Source organism: Neovison vison, chromosome X (assembly GCF_020171115.1).
Source record: "Neovison vison isolate M4711 chromosome X, ASM_NN_V1, whole genome shotgun sequence".
Taxonomy (NCBI): Eukaryota; Metazoa; Chordata; class Mammalia; order Carnivora; family Mustelidae; genus Neogale; species Neogale vison.
Window position 1 is genome coordinate 130,251,209 of NC_058105.1, and position 20,248 is coordinate 130,271,456.

The following is a 20,248-nucleotide window of genomic DNA, read 5'->3' on the forward strand; positions in this document are numbered from 1 at the left end:
CCTTCTTTAAACGTCACGCCATGGGAAAATATTTAAGTAAAAAAGTACTTGGTTTCCTGTTTCTTTTTTATTAGTCTGGTGTGGAAAACAAGAACAAAACAAAACAAAACAAAAAATCCTACCCAATGAAGGAAACCTTGAGGACACCAGTGGAAGGTTTATCTCACTGTATCCGAGGGTCAATGCCAGGGACGGTTCTGTTTAGTCAGCACGGGGTGTGGTAAACGGCCCAGCGTTCCGGGAGGGAGAACGTGTGCGGGGTCGGTATTGGAAAGACTCTGCCACGGACAATCGGTGTCTCCCACCCCACGGGGAAAGCCCTAACGGCCCCGGAGAGGGGAGCACTGGTCCCCTCTGAAGGTGACACGCAGCGTTAGAAGCCCCCTCGTCTACCCGGCGTGGTGCAAACGGGCGCGACGCATCTCAAGGTCAAAACAAAGCGTCTCAATGTAAGGACAGGCGTGGGCAGGACGGGGCTGGAGCCCGCCATGGCCGCCGCCCGTGCACGTGTTTTTCGGGAAGACACAGCCGGCTAGTCTTGTCCTTCTGCTGGGAATTGCGTCGCGGACGTACGTCGAGGCCAAGCTTCTATTTTTCCAGAAGACTCCACTGGACTGTCAAGGACAAACCAACGAGAAAAGACTTTACTAGGCATTCCCGGCTCCCCCCAAAACCCGCACGTCACCGGCTGCTCCTGAAACATTTCAGACGCGGGTGACTCCCCTAGAAGGTACGTGAGCGCGAAACCCGTGGCCGACAGAAAGCTAAATCCTGACTCTGACCTGCCTGGGGAAAAAGAATCAACAAACTTCAGTGTATGATCAACTCTAGCTAGAAGAAAATATACATACTCCACGAAAAGTAGGAGGAAAAAAAAACAAAAACAAGAGAAGGCATTTTCTTCTAGAAAAAAAAAATAATAATAAAAAAACAAATAAAAACATATGCCATGAAAAATGGGAAAAAAATAAAGAAGGCATTTTCTTCCTAGGGGAAAAAAAATTTCACACTCCAGGAAAGCTAGGGGAAAAAATAGGAGAAGGAATTTTCTCCTAAAAAAACAAAAAGCAAAAAAATAAAAACATACTCCAGGTAAAATAGGAGAAAAAATATAGAAGGCATTTTTCCCCTTAAGGAAAAAAACAGAAGGCATTTTCTCCTACAAAATAACCAACCCCCCCAAAAACAAAAAAAAACAGAGCAAAACAAAAATACTACAGGAAAAATAGGATAAAAAACGTAGAAGGCATTTTTTTTTCTAGAAAAAAAATACATACTCCAGGAAAAGTAGGGGTAAAAACAGAAGGCATTTTCTCCTAGAAAAAATAAACAAAAACATACTCCAGGTAAAAATGGGGAAAAATATAGAAGGCATATTTTTCCTAGAAAAAAAAATACATACTCTAGGAAAAATAGGGGAAAAAATAAGAGAAAGCGTTTTTTCCTAAAAAAAAAAAAAAAAAGAAAGAAAGAAAGAAAGGAAACAAAAAAGAAAAAACATATTCCAGGAAAAATAGGATACAACACATAGAAGGCATTATTTTCCTAGGTAAAGAAGTAGGAGAAGGCATTTTCTCATACAAAATAACCCTCCAAACCCAACAAAACAAAACAAAAATACTCCAGGAAAATAGGATTAAAAAATAAAGCAGGCATCTTTTCCTAGATTAAAAAAAAGAAAAAAGAAAAGAAAATACATACTCCAGGACAAGTAGGAAAAAAAAATAGGAGAAGGCATTTTCTCCTAAAAAAAAAACAAAAAACAAAAACATACTCCAGGAAAAATAGGATAAAAAACATAGAAGGCATTTTTTTTCCTAGAATAAAAAAAATACATACTCCAGGAAAAGTATGGGAAAAAACAGAAGGCATTTTGTCCTAGAAAAAATAAACAAAAACATACTCCAGGGAAAAATGGGGAAAAATATAGAAGGCACATTTTTCCTAGAAAAAAAAAAATACATATTCCAGGAAAAGTAGGGGAAAAAAAATAAGAGAAAGCATTTTTTCCTAAAAAGAAAAGAAAAGAAAAAAAGAAACAAAAAAACATATTCCAGGAAAAATAGGATAAAACACATAGAAGGCATTATTTTCCTAGGTAAAGAAGTAGGTAGGAGAAGGCATTTTCTCGTACAAAATAACCCCCCAAACCCCTCCCAAAAACGAAAAATACTCCAGGAAAATAGGTTTAAAAAATAAAGAAGGCATCTTTTCCTAGGTCAAAAAAAAAAAAAAAAAAGTACTCCAGGACAAGTGGGGAAAAAAAATAAATAGGAGAAGGCAAAAAACAAAACCTACTCCAGGAAAAATAAGGATAAAAATCCTAGAAGGCATTATTTCCCTCGAGAAAGAAATAGGAGAAAGCATTTTCTTCTACAAAATAACCCCCCTCCCAAAAAAAAACCCCACAAAACAAAACAAAAATACTCCAGGAAATATAAAATTAAAAAATACAGAAAGCATTTTTTCCTAGGGGGGGAAAAAAAATACAAACTCCCAGAAAAGTAGGGAAAAAACACATGGGAGAAGGCGTTTCCTCCTAGCGACAAAAATGTCTCTGATCCACCAGGTCTCACCGTCCGTGATTTCCTCAACCCGGTCCCGTGGTTTTCCTTCATGTGGAATGATCTGGGGCCGCGACTTCACACCGCAGCTCATTTACGGTTTACCACGGGACGTCGCAGCCCGGGAGACACAGACGTCCCCCGAGTGTCCATTTTAAAATGGAAAGTACGTTCCGCGGTCACGCGACCCTGACCTCGGGTCCGCACGCGTCCCGTTCCCTACAGGCTGCCCCTCCGCGGGGCAAACAGGTGCGTCCCCACGTCCCTGTAAATACGGGAAACGCGCTCACAGACGCCTTATTTGTATTTTTATTTTTTTTTCCCAACGCGGCTTTCGAACGTGGACCCGATGGTCCAGCGTCTGCCTTGGACCCCAAGAAGCTCCCCTTGTTGGGGGAAAAAAAACAAACCACCCCGTGGACCTCGTTCTGCTTGTGGTCCCAGGAACACAGCGGTCCCAGGCCCCGCGGCTCACCGGGCTGGTCGGCGTTGGTGCTCTGCTGGTTCTTGGTGCCGGCCTCACCCTGGTCGGCTGAAAGGAAGCACAGAAGATACCCCAAGGGGGTCAGTACGCAGAAGTCCCCCCGTAATGTCTCCGCCAGGCACGGTGAGCCCCCACCCACGTCCGCACCGGCCCACGTCAGCGGGACCTGGAGGGACAAAGGCTCAGACCCACTCGGGGCAGCTCCGTGCACAGAGAACCAAACGCTAAGAGAGCCTCACTGGGTCCTGTTGGCTTGATGTCGGGTTTTCCCCGTTCTGGTCAATTAAAAAAAAACTTTTTTTTCCCCGAAATTTCTCTTTGGCATCCGAGCACACGAGCACGGTCCCCAGCGTCCCCTCCCCACGCGCAGGATCCCCTCCGGAACTCGACGGAATTCAAGACAACGGACAGAGTCGCGGGCAAAAGGCGGTTTATTTCTGGACGGCGACGCTCGGGTTCGGGGCCCCGAGCGGACGCCGCCCCAGACGGTTCACAGAGCTTGGATGTTTCTACAAAAGCGCCCGGTTCGGGGCGAGCACAGAGCAGACACGTCACACGCCTTCCCGGCGGGTCCCGGGGGATGTGCCTGAATCCCACCGTCGGCGGCCCTGGCCCCCCCTGCGGGAGACCCAGAGCTGCCAGAGGCTCTGAACGGCACCAGTGGTGCGTCTCCCGCAGGACGGGGGCCGGAGGGAGGTCCTGAGCCCACGCGGGGTTCCCCGCCGATGGCAGGAGGACAGGCCATCGGGGGACTCTACAGAGCCAAGTGCTACAGGGACGCTTGGAAGAATGCAGGATCATCACGGCGACGTCCCCTTGGGGACAACACCGGAAAGGGCACGTGCCCTTCTGATGCTTTTCCATATCGGCATCGCACACCACTGGCCCTCGGAGAACCTTCTCGAGGTGCCCGCGTCACGGCTGGACGTTGAGGGGAGCAGGACCCCAGAACGAGCACGCACGGGGAGCCGGGTGGACGCGGAGGGTGGACGCGGCCTGGGACAGGACAGGTGTCTGCTCTCCGGGGAGCGGGACCCAGCACGCACGGGGCACGGAGCCCAAACACCAGGACCGTGGATGCTACCTGTCGTGATGCTGACGGGAATTGGCCACCCGGGCGCCTCCCCCAGGTCCTGATGGCCGAGCTCTTTGCTGGACCTGTTCCCACCCCTTGGCCGGGGCCGGCACTCAAAGGAGACCCCAGGCCTTGTGACCAGCAGGGGTGCACAGCCAGCTCCCCGTCTCCCCGAGGGGACAGACGCCAGCCCAGAGGGAACCTACGCCACGCACCTGTGCCCCTAAGGGGACACCCCGTTCCACAAGACGCACCCTGCATCCTACCCTCTCCGCCCGGCCCTGCGACCAGGAAAGGCCACCCACAGCATCTCTGAAAATCAACAAAACCAATGCACACGCTTTGCATCGGCCCTGGGGACCCCTCGTCCCTAGCAGGACTGTCATAGAAGGGGCAGCTTTACGGGCTTCTGTGGCTGGGGACTGTTAGGTGCATTTGGAGCCGAGACCACAGCCCTGGGGCACCGCCGACCCGCCGTGCCGGATTGGAGGCAGGTACACGGACGGCTTCCTTCTCGGGAGGGGAGCGCACCCACTGGGTTCAGACCCACCGGGGAACAAGCCTCATTTTATAGGAACGGACAGATCAGCAGGGACATCCTCCAAAGAGCCAGCGGTGGCCAAGGTGACCACAGGCGGCAGAGGCGGTGGACGGGGCTGGGGACCAGACCCAGGAGCAAAGCACTTGAGGCCATGCGAACCCCACAACCTTCCAGAGACCCAGGGAAAGAAGCCGGAACATGCCCGGGGCAGGAAAACACCCACGGATGATTTCCCATTTATGGGACAATCTAGAGAGCACAGTCTCCGGCCCGGGGACACGCCGCACTCCGTTCTCCACAGACCTTCAAATTCGACGACGGGGAGATTTTTAGGTTCTTCCTAAATCATGGGATTTTTTTGTTTTTTTTTCTTTCCTTACTGGAGAAGTGAGTCAAGCAGCACAGACCCGTATTATTATTATTTTTTTAAATAATACGGGTCAGAGAGACAGCAAGGAGCTGCTTCCTGGGACGCGCAGAGGACAAGGACTCCGGAGGCTGCAAAGTCAGACGTTGAAATCTGCAAATGCAATGCGGGCTCTGTGTCGGGACCCTCCGTTTGGCCCCGTTCAGCTGCAAACGTGAACCTGACGGACGCCTGGGAGCAGGATGGAGGCACGGACTGAGCCCCGTCCCCGGACCTGCCACCCTGTCTGCCTCGGATTTAAGTTCAGAAGAAAACAGCTGCATTCCTTCTCAGGTCCTGAAACTCCTTGTGCATGAATATAGCCTAATACTATGCGCGGGATCCGGGGATCGGGGTGGGCGGGGGTGGAGGTGGGGGCAGGAGGCATCCCATTCCCATGGCAACGGACTAACTCGCCGCAGGGAGCGGGGCAAATGCCAGCGTTTGCGTTAGACCCTGCGTCTCCAAGGACACAGATCACACGGGGGCAGCTCCAGGCGTGCGTACGGTTTCCTGCTCGTCCCTACGGCCGCGGCTCATCTGAAAAGAAAGGTCAAGACATGAAAACCGAACCAGACGGAAAAACGGACCGGGGAGCTCTGCAGAGGTCCCGGCACGTGCAAAAGCCCCTGGCAGCAGCCGCCGGCTCTTGGTGCTCAGTCTTGGTGCTCAGGAAGACAGCAGGGTTTTTAGGATTTTTTAAAAAGCGATGCTTAAAGGCCAAGGGGCAGTAGGCGGCATGGGTCAGAGATGGAAGCCAGTTCAAGGACAAGAGGGAGGTGAAGGTAGGGCATCGACGCTGAAAGGGAGAGGAAGACAAGGCACAGGTCAGCAGGTCAGCCCAGCAATACCTCAAACTCCTGCCGGAAATAACACAAGGACGCACAGGAAAGCCCATATCAGCCACTATGCATGCAGAAGGACAGCATCGCGCACAGCAAGGGACAGCCCCAGAGTGCGTCACCATGCATGCCGTTGGCCGCTCAAAGCCAACAAAGCAAACCACAAACACCCACATCGGCCACAAGCCCATGCCCGAGACGGCTCTTAAAACACGCCACCGTGCGCCATTTGCAAAAAAGCCACATTAAACTCTTGGGCACACACGGACATCTCCAGGAATATAGGACAGATCTACCAAGCCGCGTTGGCCACGGACACGCTTCCGGGCATCGGCTCCCAACATGATACTAAAAAGCACTCAGGGAACATAGAGCCGGAAGTCTGGTATCTGACGGATGCATTTCCCCATAGAGAGACCACCCAGTTGGTGGAGACGGACCTTCACGCACAACTCAACAGACCCTACCAAATTCAACGGATGACAAGGTCCTGGAGAACCACCTACTCTTGTAGATCCATGGTTTTCCCCAAAAAACCATGGTTTCTTGAATGCACTGGGATGCACCAAGGCCACATCCTTCTTAGGAACTGTCCACACTCACAGGTCCACGTGGGTACGTGTTTCTTTAAACCACCATCCCAACAAGAACACCCACCAACAGTCCTACACAAACTCCACTAAAAGGTCTAGGATGTTCACGATCCCAGTGTCTGAATCCAACACTTCAATTCTATGTCTTTATAAAAATATGCCATGGAGACAAACCCCGAGTTCATCTACTAATAGGACAAGAACACCAAAATGTCTCTTCACGGATGTGGAAGAGATGAGTCATTCTTCTGTGATACCATCCTGGGGTTTACTGAAATACAGCACCTGACTTTCTTTGTCTTATGGGCATTTTATAGCTGCAGACTAAGGTCCGTAATGACTGAAATCAGAGATACCAGCTTCCTTGTTGCGTTGTTTTTGGTTTTTGGGTTTTTTTTTTTTTGGACATTTTCTTTGTGTGTCTATATCAGCAAAGATCATAAATCCCATAAAAACCAGAAAGCAAATCAACATGGTAAAGTCGCCCCCAACGTTCCCTTTGCTCATGCAGAATGAGAGACTACGAAATTCTGGGTCAATGAATGGCCAGGAATGGGGGACAGGGAGATGGAGAACACTTGGTTTTCCAAGTTCCTCATCCCATTCCAAGTATGGGACAATATCAAGTCCATTATGATTCTTGGGTCCTCCCCCAAATCCCTGTGTCTCAACAAATGAATCAAATTGGCATCGTAACATCCAAGGGGGTCATATATCTCAAACGCAAGGTGACAGAAAGGCTTTGCAGGTCCACGAGATGACTGAATTTGGAAATCCAAATTGGATTTGACAGTCACTTACAGATTTTCAGAAAACCGTTGTGCCCAGACTTCCCATGCATCCTTCCCTAGCAGGGATGCCTTCCTTCTCTCCTGGCTGGGCATCAGACTCTGAGCTGAGCATTTTCAGAGAGGGGAGCAGAAATAAAGTCCACTTGGGCACATCCTTGACCTTGGTTCTCTCTCCATTTGGGCACGTCCTTGACCTCACACTTGGGCATTTCCTTGACCTCGCTCCTTTCTTCATTTGGCACGTCCTTGACCATGGTCCACTTGGGCATGTCCTTGACCTCAGTCATCTATCCATTTGGACATGCTGGACACTCAACATTCAGGCAACCGAGCGTGGTTTCCTGAGGGCCCCTGATGGAAGGCACCCGGTCACATGTGGAAAATAGACATAATCAGGTACCCTTCCCCTTTGCTGTAAGGAGAGGGATGCCAAACAGTAGCTTCTGTTAAATCTCTGAACCTACAAGTCGTTTGGGGCTTTCAGTTTCAGGCTACGAACAGAGTCTGTGAATCTAAAAATCGAGAATGACAGGAGATTAAGGGTAGACTCCCTCCTTATAGACAAATTTTGTATCACCACCTATTCAAATCTTTTGTGAATTTCCCTAGAGCCCTCAGGCGGAGGTCCTTGAAGATGGAGGTCAACGGCTAAGTACGAATCTGGACTTGAAACTACAGGTGGTTGAGAAGTTCAGACAGCATGAGGCTCCACCCACAGATCATGGGACCCCTAAAGACACATCAGAGTCCACCCCTCGTGTTCATCTTGCAAGAGGGAAGGCAAGACTTAGAGCAACCCAGAGATACAAGAACATGAGCCATGTTTGAAACCAAACTTAGGGACTTCAAGGCAAACCCTATGTATTTCAAGGACTCTTGCCTGTATGGTACCCAAACACCCAACGTTGGAGTTCCAATCCCTATGCTGGTGACTGTGACACCCTCCACATTCTCCTGTAACTTTTCTATCCCACCCCCAAACCCTCGTGAGCACCTGTCAGTTCGGGGTGGTACCAGAAAGGCAATCAGCCATCCAGCGTTCCAAATTTAATTCCCTTGGTTGGAGAAAACAATATGGCGCCCCCCGCACCCCGCCCCGTCATCGCTCTTGTCATAAAAGGGATGAGGATGACCGCAGTTATAAATTAGGATGAATAAACATTACCAAGAGCTAACATTTCTCCAATCGACCTGTCAAGACTTTGACACACAGCCCTAGGAATCCTCACCAAAGTCTGGTGGTGTGCAGATGATCAGCTCCCCCCTTTAGAGATGGAAAACCCAAAGACGGGAGGTTACTGACTGGCAAAATATGCACAACTCCTCACGGGTGGCACCGGAACAGAAGCTACAGAGTCCGATCCCACTATTCCCAGCAATCTCTCGAACTGTCGGCCACCTCCCACGTGTCTCAAGCCAACGGGACTTCTGCATTGTTTTAGTTTCGAGACAGCAGAGCTTTCAAGTTAGTAAGGCATGAAGGGAAGGACGCGGCCGCAAAAACCTTACTGTTTTCTTTGAAGCACAACTTTTTCTTCTGGTAGGCGATAAAGCTAGAGACCGCTCCGACCACGGCCATTACGACGGCCCCAATGATGCCAGGGATTACCCCCGGGGAGTCGGCTGCGGGAAGAAACACATGGAACCATGACTGGGAACATTGGCGGAGAGCAGACCACACACAGGACAGGTGGCTGGAGGCCCCGCCCACCGGAAAAAGGTGGGACTGAGTGTCAAGACACAGGGTCCCAGGGTGACTGTGGAGGAAACCCCACTCCTGAGTCTTGCTCAACTTCCAACGCCACCTCTAGCCTGTTTGCTTGACACGAAGAACCAGCCATACTGCTCCCCAAAAGTCCCACCTGGTATTGGAATTCATCTGACTACACGTATCGCTTCCAGTGTAAAACAGGTGTCGGGTAGATGACACACCCTGTGTCCTCCCAGCCTTGTGGCCAGTGCAGGGGTCCTAACAGTTAGAGGCAGCAGCTCTCAGGCGAGGCAGCATGGGGCCCATCATGGAGTGGGACGTCCTGGACATCATCCTCTTCACACATTTTCAGAACATCAAAGCCGCTGACCCCCTTTGCTACTTCCATTGGATTTACTGCAATGTGGTTTCCACGTGCTATCAGTTAACTGTCACACCACGTGTATCTCTGCCATGCGGACAGCTAAGCTATTTCTAAGTATGGTGGCAGCACAGGACATCCCACTCCGTGAGTCAGTCAAGGATGGTGTGATGGGTAATTGTGTCCACTTGACTGGGCCTGGGGTGCCCAGATGACTGGAAAAACGTTCCCTCTGGGTACGTCCATATGGATGTTCTTGCAAAAGATTAACGTCTGTATCTACAGACTATGTGAAGCAGGTGGCCTTCACCAGTGAGGATGGGCATCAATCCACCCGTAGAGGGCCTGCACGGAACAGAGCTCACAAATGGGGCAATCTTCTTCTTCTGCCCTTTGTGCATGGGCAGTCCTACTTCTTGGGATTTGAGACTCAGGACCGGACTTGCCCTCCCAGCTTTCTTGGTTCCCAGTCCTCTGGAGTGGGACTGAACCACACCTGAGCTTCTCCTGATTGCCCAGCTTGCAGTCAGCAGATCACAGAACTTCTCAGCGTCCACCATCATGGGGGACAATTCCTTACAATCAGTCTCTTTCCACAGATCTATACCTACATCTCTATCTAGATAGATCTCAATGGTTCTGTTTCTCTGGGGAACCGCAGGTAATACAGATGGGTTAGGGTTAGGGTTCTTAGGGCACCGTGGGAAGGTGAGTGAACCTAACGTGTGGGTGTCATCAGAACCCCCTCGCTGAGCCTACTCAAGAACGTCAATGACCTAGTTCAGCAGAGCGCTTGGGATGTGCATGGGGAAAAGCAACCACACTTGGACATTGTCCGCCATCATGTTTAGGACAACAGAGCCAAAACAACACGTTTGGTCTTGACCACTGCGTTCCACTTTTTCTCAACAGTGCCTACAAGAAACCCAAGACATCAGAAACCACGTGTACGTACCCTGCTCCCCGCCGTCATGATTTTGGCTTCCGCCGTCATGATTTTGGCTTCCTCCGCCAGCGCCGCCTCCACCACCGCCTCCTGCAAGGGAGAAACGGGCTTGCAGACAAGTCGTGTTGGGAAGGTTTTTGGCAAAAAAAATATCCCAGAGATCAACTCCCAGGACCTTGAGCTGTGAAGAACTCAGAGAGCCCTTTCCTTTCGTTGAGTCCCAACTTGGCTAAACGTCATCGGACTCATTCCTGTTTGTCTGATACACAAGCTCAGCTCCTGACTCAAAAGCACTGCTCTCATGGTGGGCCGCAGGAGAGCCAGTAAGTCCTGTGTGCCTCATGGATTCTGACCCCTCAGAATCCAGTCAGGGCCTCGGAGCCCACCTAAGACCCAGCCCATGGCTAGGAGGGGATCCAAGCCACGTTCCTATTGACTCCCAGGATACGTACTGGTGACCCCTTGAACAATGCAAGAGGATTAGGAGAGCCAACCCATGGTACAGGCAAAATTCCATAAACAACTTTTGATTCCCCTCCAAATTAATTAATTACTAATAACCTACTGTTGACTGTTGGCTTCCTGGTAACGAAACAGTTGGTAACACAGATGTTGTATGCTCTATATATTACACACTGTACTCTCTCTCTCTCTCTTTTTTTTTAAAGATTTTATTTGTCAGAGAGAGAGAGAGCACAAGCAAGGGGAGAGGCAGGCAGGTCAGCTGAAGGAGAAGCAGGCTCCGCACTGAGCAAGAAGCCCAATGTAGGACTCGATCCCAGGAACCCGAGATCATGACCTGAGCCAAAGGCAGCCACTTAACCAACTGGGGCACCCAGGAGTCCCATATGTACTGCACTATTACAATAAAGTACTGTTACAAGCAAGTAAGCTAGGGAAAAGAACATGTGATTAAGAAATTCATAAGATACAAACGTAGTGATCCAAAGGGGCACGTGCACCCGAATGTTTACAGCAGCAATGTCCACAATAGCCAAACTATGGAAAGAACCTAGATGTCCATCCACAGATGAATGGATCAAGAAGATGTGGTATATATACACAATGGAATACTATGCAGCCATCAAAAGAAACGAAATCTTGCCATTTGCGACAACATGGATGGAACTAGAGCGTATCATGCTTAGCGAAATAAGTCAAGCGGAGAAAGACAAATATCATATGATCTCCCTGATATGAGGAAGTGGTGATGCAACATGGGGGCTTAAGTGGGTAGGAGAAGAATCCATGAAACAAGATGGGATAGGGAGGGAGACAAACCATAAGTGACTCTTAATCTCACGAAACAAACTGTGGGTTGCAGGGGGGAGGGGGGTTGGGAGAAGGGGGGTAGGGTTATGGACATTGGGGAGGGTATGTGCTTTTGGGTAAATTGGAAGGGGTGGTGAACGATGAGACTATGGACTCTGAAAAACAATCTGAGGGGTTTGAAGTGGCGGGGGGGGTGGGAGGTTGGGGTACCAGGTGGTGGGTATTATAGAGGGCACATCTTGCATGGAGCACTGGGTGTGGTGAAAAAATAATGAATACTGTTTTTCTGAAAATAAATAAATTGAAAAAAAAAAATTCATAAGAAAAAAGAAAACAAGAAAGAAAATCATGAGGGAGAGAAAAGACATTTACAAGATTATATTGTATTTATCGAAATAAATGGACTTATGCAGACCAAGCCTGTGTTGGTCAAGGGTGAACGGTAAGTGTATTTTAAGACCACCTACATGTACACATCATAAATATTAATATATTCTAACTACTATAAACACATTATTATATTATTGTAAACTTAAGTTTTTATTTATATAGACAAGATGTATTATATCTAAGTACTGCTCTGGACCCTACTCTAAGCTAAGGTTTTAAAGAGAGAGGTGGAGAATCTGCTTTCATTTCAACGTTCACGAAATAACAGGACACATGCCATTGATGACACCCAACAGTCACCAAGCAAAAACAGGTGACTGGGGCGTTCAGGAGATGTCTGAGAAAGGTGCAGGGAGCCCCATGTATATGGCGGGCAGCTCCCTGAACCATCAGCACGGCAACTGGGGACCAGCCCTGGTGGGGCAGGTCTGAACAGTCCTCATCCTTGATGCATCTACAAATGGGGGAGGTGAGAAGAGATTTCCAAGCAACTGACTGTGATTTCACTGAGGGTCAGACTGTAGACCCTGACATCCTTGTGTACAGCAGGTGTGTGATAGGGAAGAAAGAGAACCCATAACTCTACCTCCATTTGAAGCTCCATCAATGAGATCGGAATCTGAAAAGCCACCTAGGAGACAAAAACACAATGTCACCTGCCGTACCGGAACGGTCAGGAGGGTCGAGGTCAGCCATGCCTGGCCCCAAACTTGCTGACACATACGTAACAATTTTTTTTTTAAGATTTCATTTTTGTATTTTAGAGACTGAGAGAGAAAAAGAGCATGAGCGGGGGTGGGTTAGGGGGAGGGTACGGAGAGAATCTTAAGCAGACTCCACGTGGACCCTGACCCAGATGGTGGACTCAATCTCACAACGTTGAGATCATGACATGAGCTGAAACCAAGAGTCAGATGCCCAACAGACTGAGCCCCCCAGGCGCTCTGAGACACAACAATTTAAAAAAAATTTTAAAGCACACTGGGTTCATGCATGGTTTGTTACGCAGCAGTAGCTAGCTGATACGCATCGGATTTAATGCATCAGTTTAACAACACCTATCGTAACTCAATATGGTTTATTCCAGGAAGTCAAGGACGTATTCTGTAGAAAGACATTGTTCAGTATATCTCGTCATATTCACGGGTTAAAAGAAAAAAAAAATGCTCATATGCATTGATGAACAGTCATGAAATTTAATATCAGTTTTCTAGCCAAGGCACAATGATTCAAATACAAGAAAACTGGAAAGAAAGAGCCAATATAAACATAAAAAAATACATTTGATTTAAAGATCACTTGCAAATAATATGTCTTTTCATTAAAAACTAAACGATGAAGACAAAGTTATTAACAGGTAATAAGGATTCATCATTAAGTGGCCCATGAGGTAAGACTTATGAAATTCATTCCCATATCCCAGAAAGAAGCAGAAAAATAATGGGCATACAACGTATTCACAGAAACAAACACCAACAAGCAAAAGCAATTTAGAAATAACGTTTATAGGAACGGCAATGAGAAAGGAGGACAGAAAACGGATTCCAAAGCAAAAAAGCTCAATTTTGCAAATGGTCGGCACTCTGCAAATTGATTTCTCATTGGAAACCATTCAAGTGACAATAAAGGGAGGTTTTTCTTTCTCCCCAGAGGGATGACAGACAATAACCCAGTGAGTGCTAAATTAAAAGGAAAAAACAGAGAGCCACCAAGAAGCAGGGGAGCCGTTTGAACATAAAAGATCCCACGGGGAAAACACACACACATGCACACACATTCCAAGACCACTTGCCAAAAACCACTGCGAAAAATACCCAAAGGCTAAAATAAGGGAAGAAATGTTTTCATCATAAATGACTGAAAAAAGGATTTGTACATGGGTGACGTGGGCTTCTCGACCAGGCAGGACATGCCCGTTTTCCTCAAATGAACCCAGAACCAGAGACACAAGCCAGCCACGCACAAAAGAGAAACCAGACGTGGCCATGACATGCCCAATAGATTTCCTTAAATTTCGGAAATACATGCCACCAAAAAAGTCAAATCCAAACCAAAAATACCTTTTCAAGAACTCATGTCCCACTCCTGGAAAACGGGAAGGGCCTTGTCCCTAGGAGGCCCCCCCCCCATGAAGGCTACGCTGATCTGATAGGACGACTTTTTGGCCAACGGGGAGACCACCATACACTGAGAAGTGCACGGTGTGCGTTCAGGGAAGGGGTCTTACCAGAAGATCCCGGCTGGTTGGGGTTTGGGTAAGGCTTAGGTTTGGGTGGATTCGGTGGTACTGGGTCATCTGTTGGTAAAAAACACAAGTGTTGCATTTGTGAGGAGTCAGCAAGAAAAAAAAAAAAAAAACCCAAAAGACAAGAAATAAAACACATCCATTTTCCTACAGATGGTTTCCCAAACACCTACAAAGGGCAGCGGATGTTTTCTCCTGGTGGAGACCACTAAACACAGCCACCAGCCCATTTCTTTCCATCGTCATCCAGGTGCCCTACCTACCTCCAAGAGAACTGGACCGTTCCAACAGTTGTGTAAATTTTTGTTAGAAACTAAAGCAAGTGCCTGGACCAGATACAGAATTCGTGGAACCCAGTGCAAAATAAAAAGTAGGGCCCCTCATTCAAACCCTATTGAGAATTTCAATATGGCGGCCATAAACCATTCCAGCAAGGGTAGGACTATAGCTGAGTGAATGCACCGGTCACTTGCCCTGGCACGGGTGTTCACAATAACCTTATGCCACTGCAAAGGCTAGAAGCCCTTTTATTTTTTTTTAAATAAAAGCAAAAACAGGCAAAAACCAGAAACCCAACAAAAGCCAACAACAACACACCATTCTCCATGTGTTCGTGGTAACAGCTGGTTCTGACTTGAGAGGCACAAGGTTCTTGGGAACTATGATCAATTTGGTGACCCTAACCAAGCCGGCCACCCAGGAGACTTCCCAAAGGTACTTACTGTGTCCTTCCCCGCCGAGGGCATCTTCCAGACTGAACCCGTCATCATCTACAAGGGAAACAGACTGTTAACACTAAAGACCCAAGAAGGAATTCAGCTCCCTAAGCCACGGAGGAGCCCCTGCCTCCCCACCTCCCCAAACACGACTGCGAATACCAGACTGACCCGGGTCCAAACAGAAGAGCCAAATTCTTGAGCTCTCCGAGAAGAGGACCAAGAGACAAAGCAAAACGCACAAAAAGGAACTGTACCCATCCCTGCCACCACGCAGGCCAAGCTCAGATTCCACCTCTGCCCACCAAGAATCCTTTGCCATTACCGTCCCGTCCGAAATCACGCCTCCCACGTGGCCAGCCTCCCCTGTAAGGCAGACATGATGTGGTGGATGCAGAAACGGGGCCGCAGATTTAGGCAGGTGTGCACCTACAACGGAATGCCCTCAACAAAATGATGGGACCCTTCCTGCTGCCATCATGGTTTCCTTGGTATTATGACCCCTTTCCAATTTCCTGCTACGTTGGCGGGACGTTGGCAGATCTGCCCATCACAAGGCACCGAACTACGGTGGCAATTCAGGTTTTCAACAATCTCTAATCCAAAAACCTTTTCACCCCCGTGCCGCGCAAGGACGGGGGTCTGAACACGGCAGGTGCTACCCTTACACTCCTGATGGGACATCCTGGCCGGGGAGCCCTGTTCCTCAACAAACCTATTCCGTTAAAAACAAATTAAAAAAAACAACAGCGGTCAGACCTCCATGATTCTGACATCTGGTTGGCCAAGAAGCAACGATCAGACCCTTGTTCCCGGTTCCCGACTTTCATTTGGAAGGAACCCCGCCTAGAACGGGTAGGTGTGTCCTAGAGGCCGGAGACTGGGTTTGCTCACGGGTTGTACCGGCATCTCAGCTCCAAAAGTGCTTCTCCCGTGCAACGCACATCCAGACACAGAGCGAGCCCTCCAGACACACACGGTCCAGGCGACCCGAAATCATCCCCAAGACCTGTCAGACCTCCGTCTTGCCCAAAAAACATGGCACCCGGTGGCCAACGTCGACAGCATGGCTCCGGTAGGAACCAGTCTGCACCCAGAGCCCCAAAACCACTTGTCTCTGTGGTTGTCTACGTCTCGATCCCAGAGAGCTGTCCGGCAGACGTCCTCTGCTGTGCCCCGCCAGGCCTGTTGGCTTCTTACCAGCGCTGGGTCTCTTGGGTGGTGGCGTGGCCTTCTCCCTGTCTAGAGAGAAAAGACATCGAATCAGCAAGACCCGCGGCTGGGAAACTGCACCATCTCTCAAGGATGCCCCAGGTGCTACAAAAATAGTCGGAAGAATGTCCAAATCACCCCACACACAGCCCCCATGGCTCCGGCAGTGCACAGGGACCGGAGCGTGAATTCTGAGCCCTACAGGACCCCCATGGACGGGTACACAGCCTGATGCTGGACGTAGCCCTTGATGAGACCAAGAGCAACGGGGTCTTGGCACTGGGAAGGTTTCCTCCCTCTACCCAGGGCGTCTGGCTTTTCCTCCCCCCACGTGAGTCCCTTCACGGGTCCACACTAGACACACTCCCGACATTCAGACGGAACACTTGTCCATTTGGAGACACAATTCTAACACGACCCCTGTCACCTCATGGATCGTAAATCGCAGGACTTACCATCGAGGGCGTCCGCCAAGTCGAAGTCTTGGCCTACGAGGACAGAGAGTCCGGTTAGGAATCAGGAAAACAGTCATGCAAAAATTAAGGCGGCAATATTTTTTTTTTTAAAAAAGATGGGGACTGAAATTTTTCTGGACTTCAGGACGTTTGCAAGACTTAGTTGGTTTTGAAAACGTAGAACACGCCGGAAGGTCTCATGTCTTCGACATGCTCACGTCGATGGGGAAAAGTAAGACGACAGTTTACATCGGAAACAGCTGGTGATTGTAACATTTAGCAACATAACAATTAAAAATACAGTGTATAAAAAATGTGCATAATAATTTTTAAAAAGTAACAACTGTAAAAATGTATAACAATTTAAAAAATATGTAGACCAATTTAATAAAATGTAACAATAAAAGTGTGTAACAATTTGAAAAAGGTGTATAACAATTTAAAAAATGTATATAACAATTTACAAAATGTGTGTAACAATAAAAAAGTATATGACAATTAAAAAAAGCATAACAATTTTTTAAAATGTGCATAATAGTTTTAAAAATGTTATAACAATTTTAAAATGTGTATAACAATTTAAAAAAATGTGTAGACCAATTTAATAAAACGTGTGCAATAAAAGTGCATAACAATTTACAAAATGTGTGTAACAATTAAAAAAGTGTAACAATTTAAAAATGTGTATAACAATTTAAAAATGTGTATAACAATTTACAAAATGTGTGTAACAATTAAAAAAGTGTATGACAATTAAAAAATGTATAACAATTTCAAAAAATGTGCATAATTTTTAAAATGTGTAGAACAATTTAAAAATGTGTATAACCATTTAAAGAATGTGTGTAATCATAAAAAAGCATGTATACAATGAAAACAATTAAAAACTGTGTATAACCATTTTAAAAAATGTGCATAACAATTTTAAAAAATGTGTAACAAAAAAAGTATAACAATTTACAAATGTGTATAGCAATTTTTTAGAATGTGCTAAATAACTTCTAAAAAGTGTATAACCATTCTAAAAATGAGTATAACCATTTTTAACACATTTTTAAAAACATGTATGAATTTTTAAAAAATGTGTATAACAATTTTTAAAGAAGGAAAATACGGTCCTTTTGCCCGTGTCCCTCAGGAACACCAGACCCCCCTCCAGTAATGACTAACGATATCCCATACGTGACGAAAACACACACACACGGACAGAAAAGCCCCATTTGGGACCCACGTCCCCGACGACGCATCCAACCTGCGTTTCTTGCAAACGCACTGAACGACCCAGAAAAGCGCAGAAAGTGTCTTCAGCTTCCTGGGGTCGCTCAACCCCCCCGGGGCATCTGCGGAGACGAGCCGCGTCTCCTTTCGGGTCCCGAGGGTTTGGACGGACACCGTTTCCGCGCCACGGCCTGGGGCCCGTTCCCCGACCGGCTGCACCAAAGGCAACGTGAGGACATTTCGGAGAAGCCCGCACGCGGGACGTTTTGTGGGTAGCTGTGTGTGTGTACGTGCACGTGTCTCCGCGTCGAGCGTGGGTGTGTATCTGCGTGTGCACATGTCCGTGTGTATGTGTTGCTGCGAGTGTGCTAACAACAGACAGGCAGAAGCCGGCGCCTTGGGCACGACAGTCACGCGACCCCCAGCGGCCCCACGGTGGGCTGCACTCAGGATCCCGGACCTGGGAGTCCCGCCGTCTACACCCGCGTGGTCCAGACACAACACACACAATCATACCACGTCCTGCACGCGGCAGGTCTCCCCGAGGCAGCAGGTGGGGTTTCCCCGACGGCGCCGACCCCGCTGGCCGGGACATAAACGCACACGGGTGTCCACGTCGCGGGCCGTATTTACAGAGGAACCTGCACCTGTTCCCCCGCATGCGTCACCTGCCATGCCCGTGCTGAGAGCGTCCCCGGACGTCCACTCCCTCCACCGCGCCCCGGGGAGGCTCCGAGGGTCCACCCCGGAGCCGGACGGGTTCCACGAGGGGACGCGGACCACGGAGACGCAGACAGGGCTCTTGGCGACGCTCAGAAGCCAACGGCAACGCAGGGGAACGAAATACGGACTTTTCCGTGCGACGCCCAATTCCTGTGATTTCTGCCTCCTGAGAGCGGACGGTGACGGACAGACGGACGCCACGAGGAGAGCAAACGAGAGTGCTGTCTCCACGGACTCGCGTGTGTGCTTCTGTGTGAGCGTGCACGCCTTACGGGCGTGTGTGTGTGCACTGCACGGGACCCTGTGTCTCTGAGCCCGTGGCCATATCTGTGGACACCAGAACCCCAGACCAGGAACTCGCTCTCCCTAAAACGCCGCCTCGTGTCCTGCACAGCCTTCCCCGCCCCCGCTGCGAGGAGGCCACGGGTCCCCTGCACACCCTTTCCACTGACCCCCCGCAGCCCCCACACAAACCCAGCAGGAGCAGAGCGAGCAGGGATGGGGACAGGCTCTCCGATCGCCCTCCAGCCCCCACTGGGGCTGCCTTGTCTGCTGTGGCTCTGGTCCAGGACTCTCTGCTATAGACCACGGCCGACACGGCCATCCCAAGACCCCAAGGTCAGCCAAGGGCAGGTCTGACGGCGGATGGGCAAAGGGAGACTCCATCCTTCTCAGCCTCCCCCCGACTCCCTCTGCGTACCCCAGAAGAATGCCCTCGGCCCTAGAGTGAGAACCTCCCTTGTGGGCAAAGACCCCCAGGCATTCGGCGGAGACCATTCAGCCTGGATCCCAGAGCTCGGGGCTCTCCCTGCCCTCTGCCCCCTGGAGACCCCCTTTTTCCTGGTCACAAAGTCACAGCCTCGCCACAGATGACAGAATCCCGGGGACTACCCCCAGGGAGTGCTCCCCACACAGAGCTGGACAGACATTCAGGGGCACGGAGGGGCCAGTTTCCACGGAAAGTCCCCCCTGAGCTCAATCACGAAGACACGTCCCCCCGCCCTGCCCGTGTGTGGGTTCCCCGATGCCAGCTGTGCCAAGACTGTGCCCGTGTTGGCAAAAGGGACGCTCGCACTTTGTGACCGGCTCGAGCCCCCACAGGGACAGTCAGGAGATGCAATGATTCAACACCCAGGAGCACCGGCCAGCTGGACCCCCTCCCAATCTCTTCCTGACCTAATCTACACTCTCTGACCACACGGTCCAGCACTGCTGACTCTGTCTCACCACAGGCGACCACGTCAGGGGCCCCCGGCTCCCGGCAGAAACCCTCCTGTGCCGGCCGCTCCCCATACTGCCTCCCGGGGACAATCATCACCACCAGGACAGGAGCCCGGGTCCCGTGTCCAGTGACCAAAGCACGTAGCTCCTCGGTCCCAGCCACACGCAGATCACGGTGCACGAAGCCCGTTCACCCCTGTGGGCTCCAACAGCCCTCAAAGCTGCAGATGCTCAGGGCCACGCAGGGCTGAGTCACGCAGGGGTGAGTCACGTAGGGCGAGGCTGGCCCTGGCCGGAGGGAGAGACACGTGAGTCATGCTGACGGCACCACACCTGCCGCAGCCAGGCCTGCTGGGACGCAGGCTGAGCCACGTGTGGTCCCCAAAACCTCTGGGCAGGAGGGCGGGCGGCTGCTCCTGAGTCCACCCCTGCCTGGGTCTCCATCCCTCACTGAGTCCCCATCCCTCCTGGGTCTCCATCCC

The 20,248-nt window shown here is 49.6% G+C and overlaps 1 protein-coding gene across 1 annotated transcript in view; it reads right to left on the reverse strand.

Moving 5' to 3' along the window:
• Positions 1 to 48: 48 nt before the first annotated feature.
• The window catches only part of CD99 (CD99 molecule (Xg blood group)), a 53,521-nt gene continuing 33,321 nt past the window's right edge, over positions 49 to 20,248 (reverse strand). The window contains exons 3-11 of the mRNA XM_044234767.1: positions 16,605 to 16,637; positions 16,138 to 16,179; positions 14,944 to 14,991; positions 14,204 to 14,272; positions 12,563 to 12,607; positions 10,324 to 10,404; positions 8,806 to 8,919; positions 3,040 to 3,096; positions 49 to 614 (exon numbers count right to left, since the gene is read on the reverse strand). Of these exons, the coding sequence (XP_044090702.1) occupies positions 589 to 614; positions 3,040 to 3,096; positions 8,806 to 8,919; positions 10,324 to 10,404; positions 12,563 to 12,607; positions 14,204 to 14,272; positions 14,944 to 14,991; positions 16,138 to 16,179; positions 16,605 to 16,637 (515 nt within the window). The 3' untranslated portion in view covers positions 49 to 588. The remainder of the gene's footprint in view (positions 615 to 3,039; positions 3,097 to 8,805; positions 8,920 to 10,323; positions 10,405 to 12,562; positions 12,608 to 14,203; positions 14,273 to 14,943; positions 14,992 to 16,137; positions 16,180 to 16,604; positions 16,638 to 20,248) is intronic.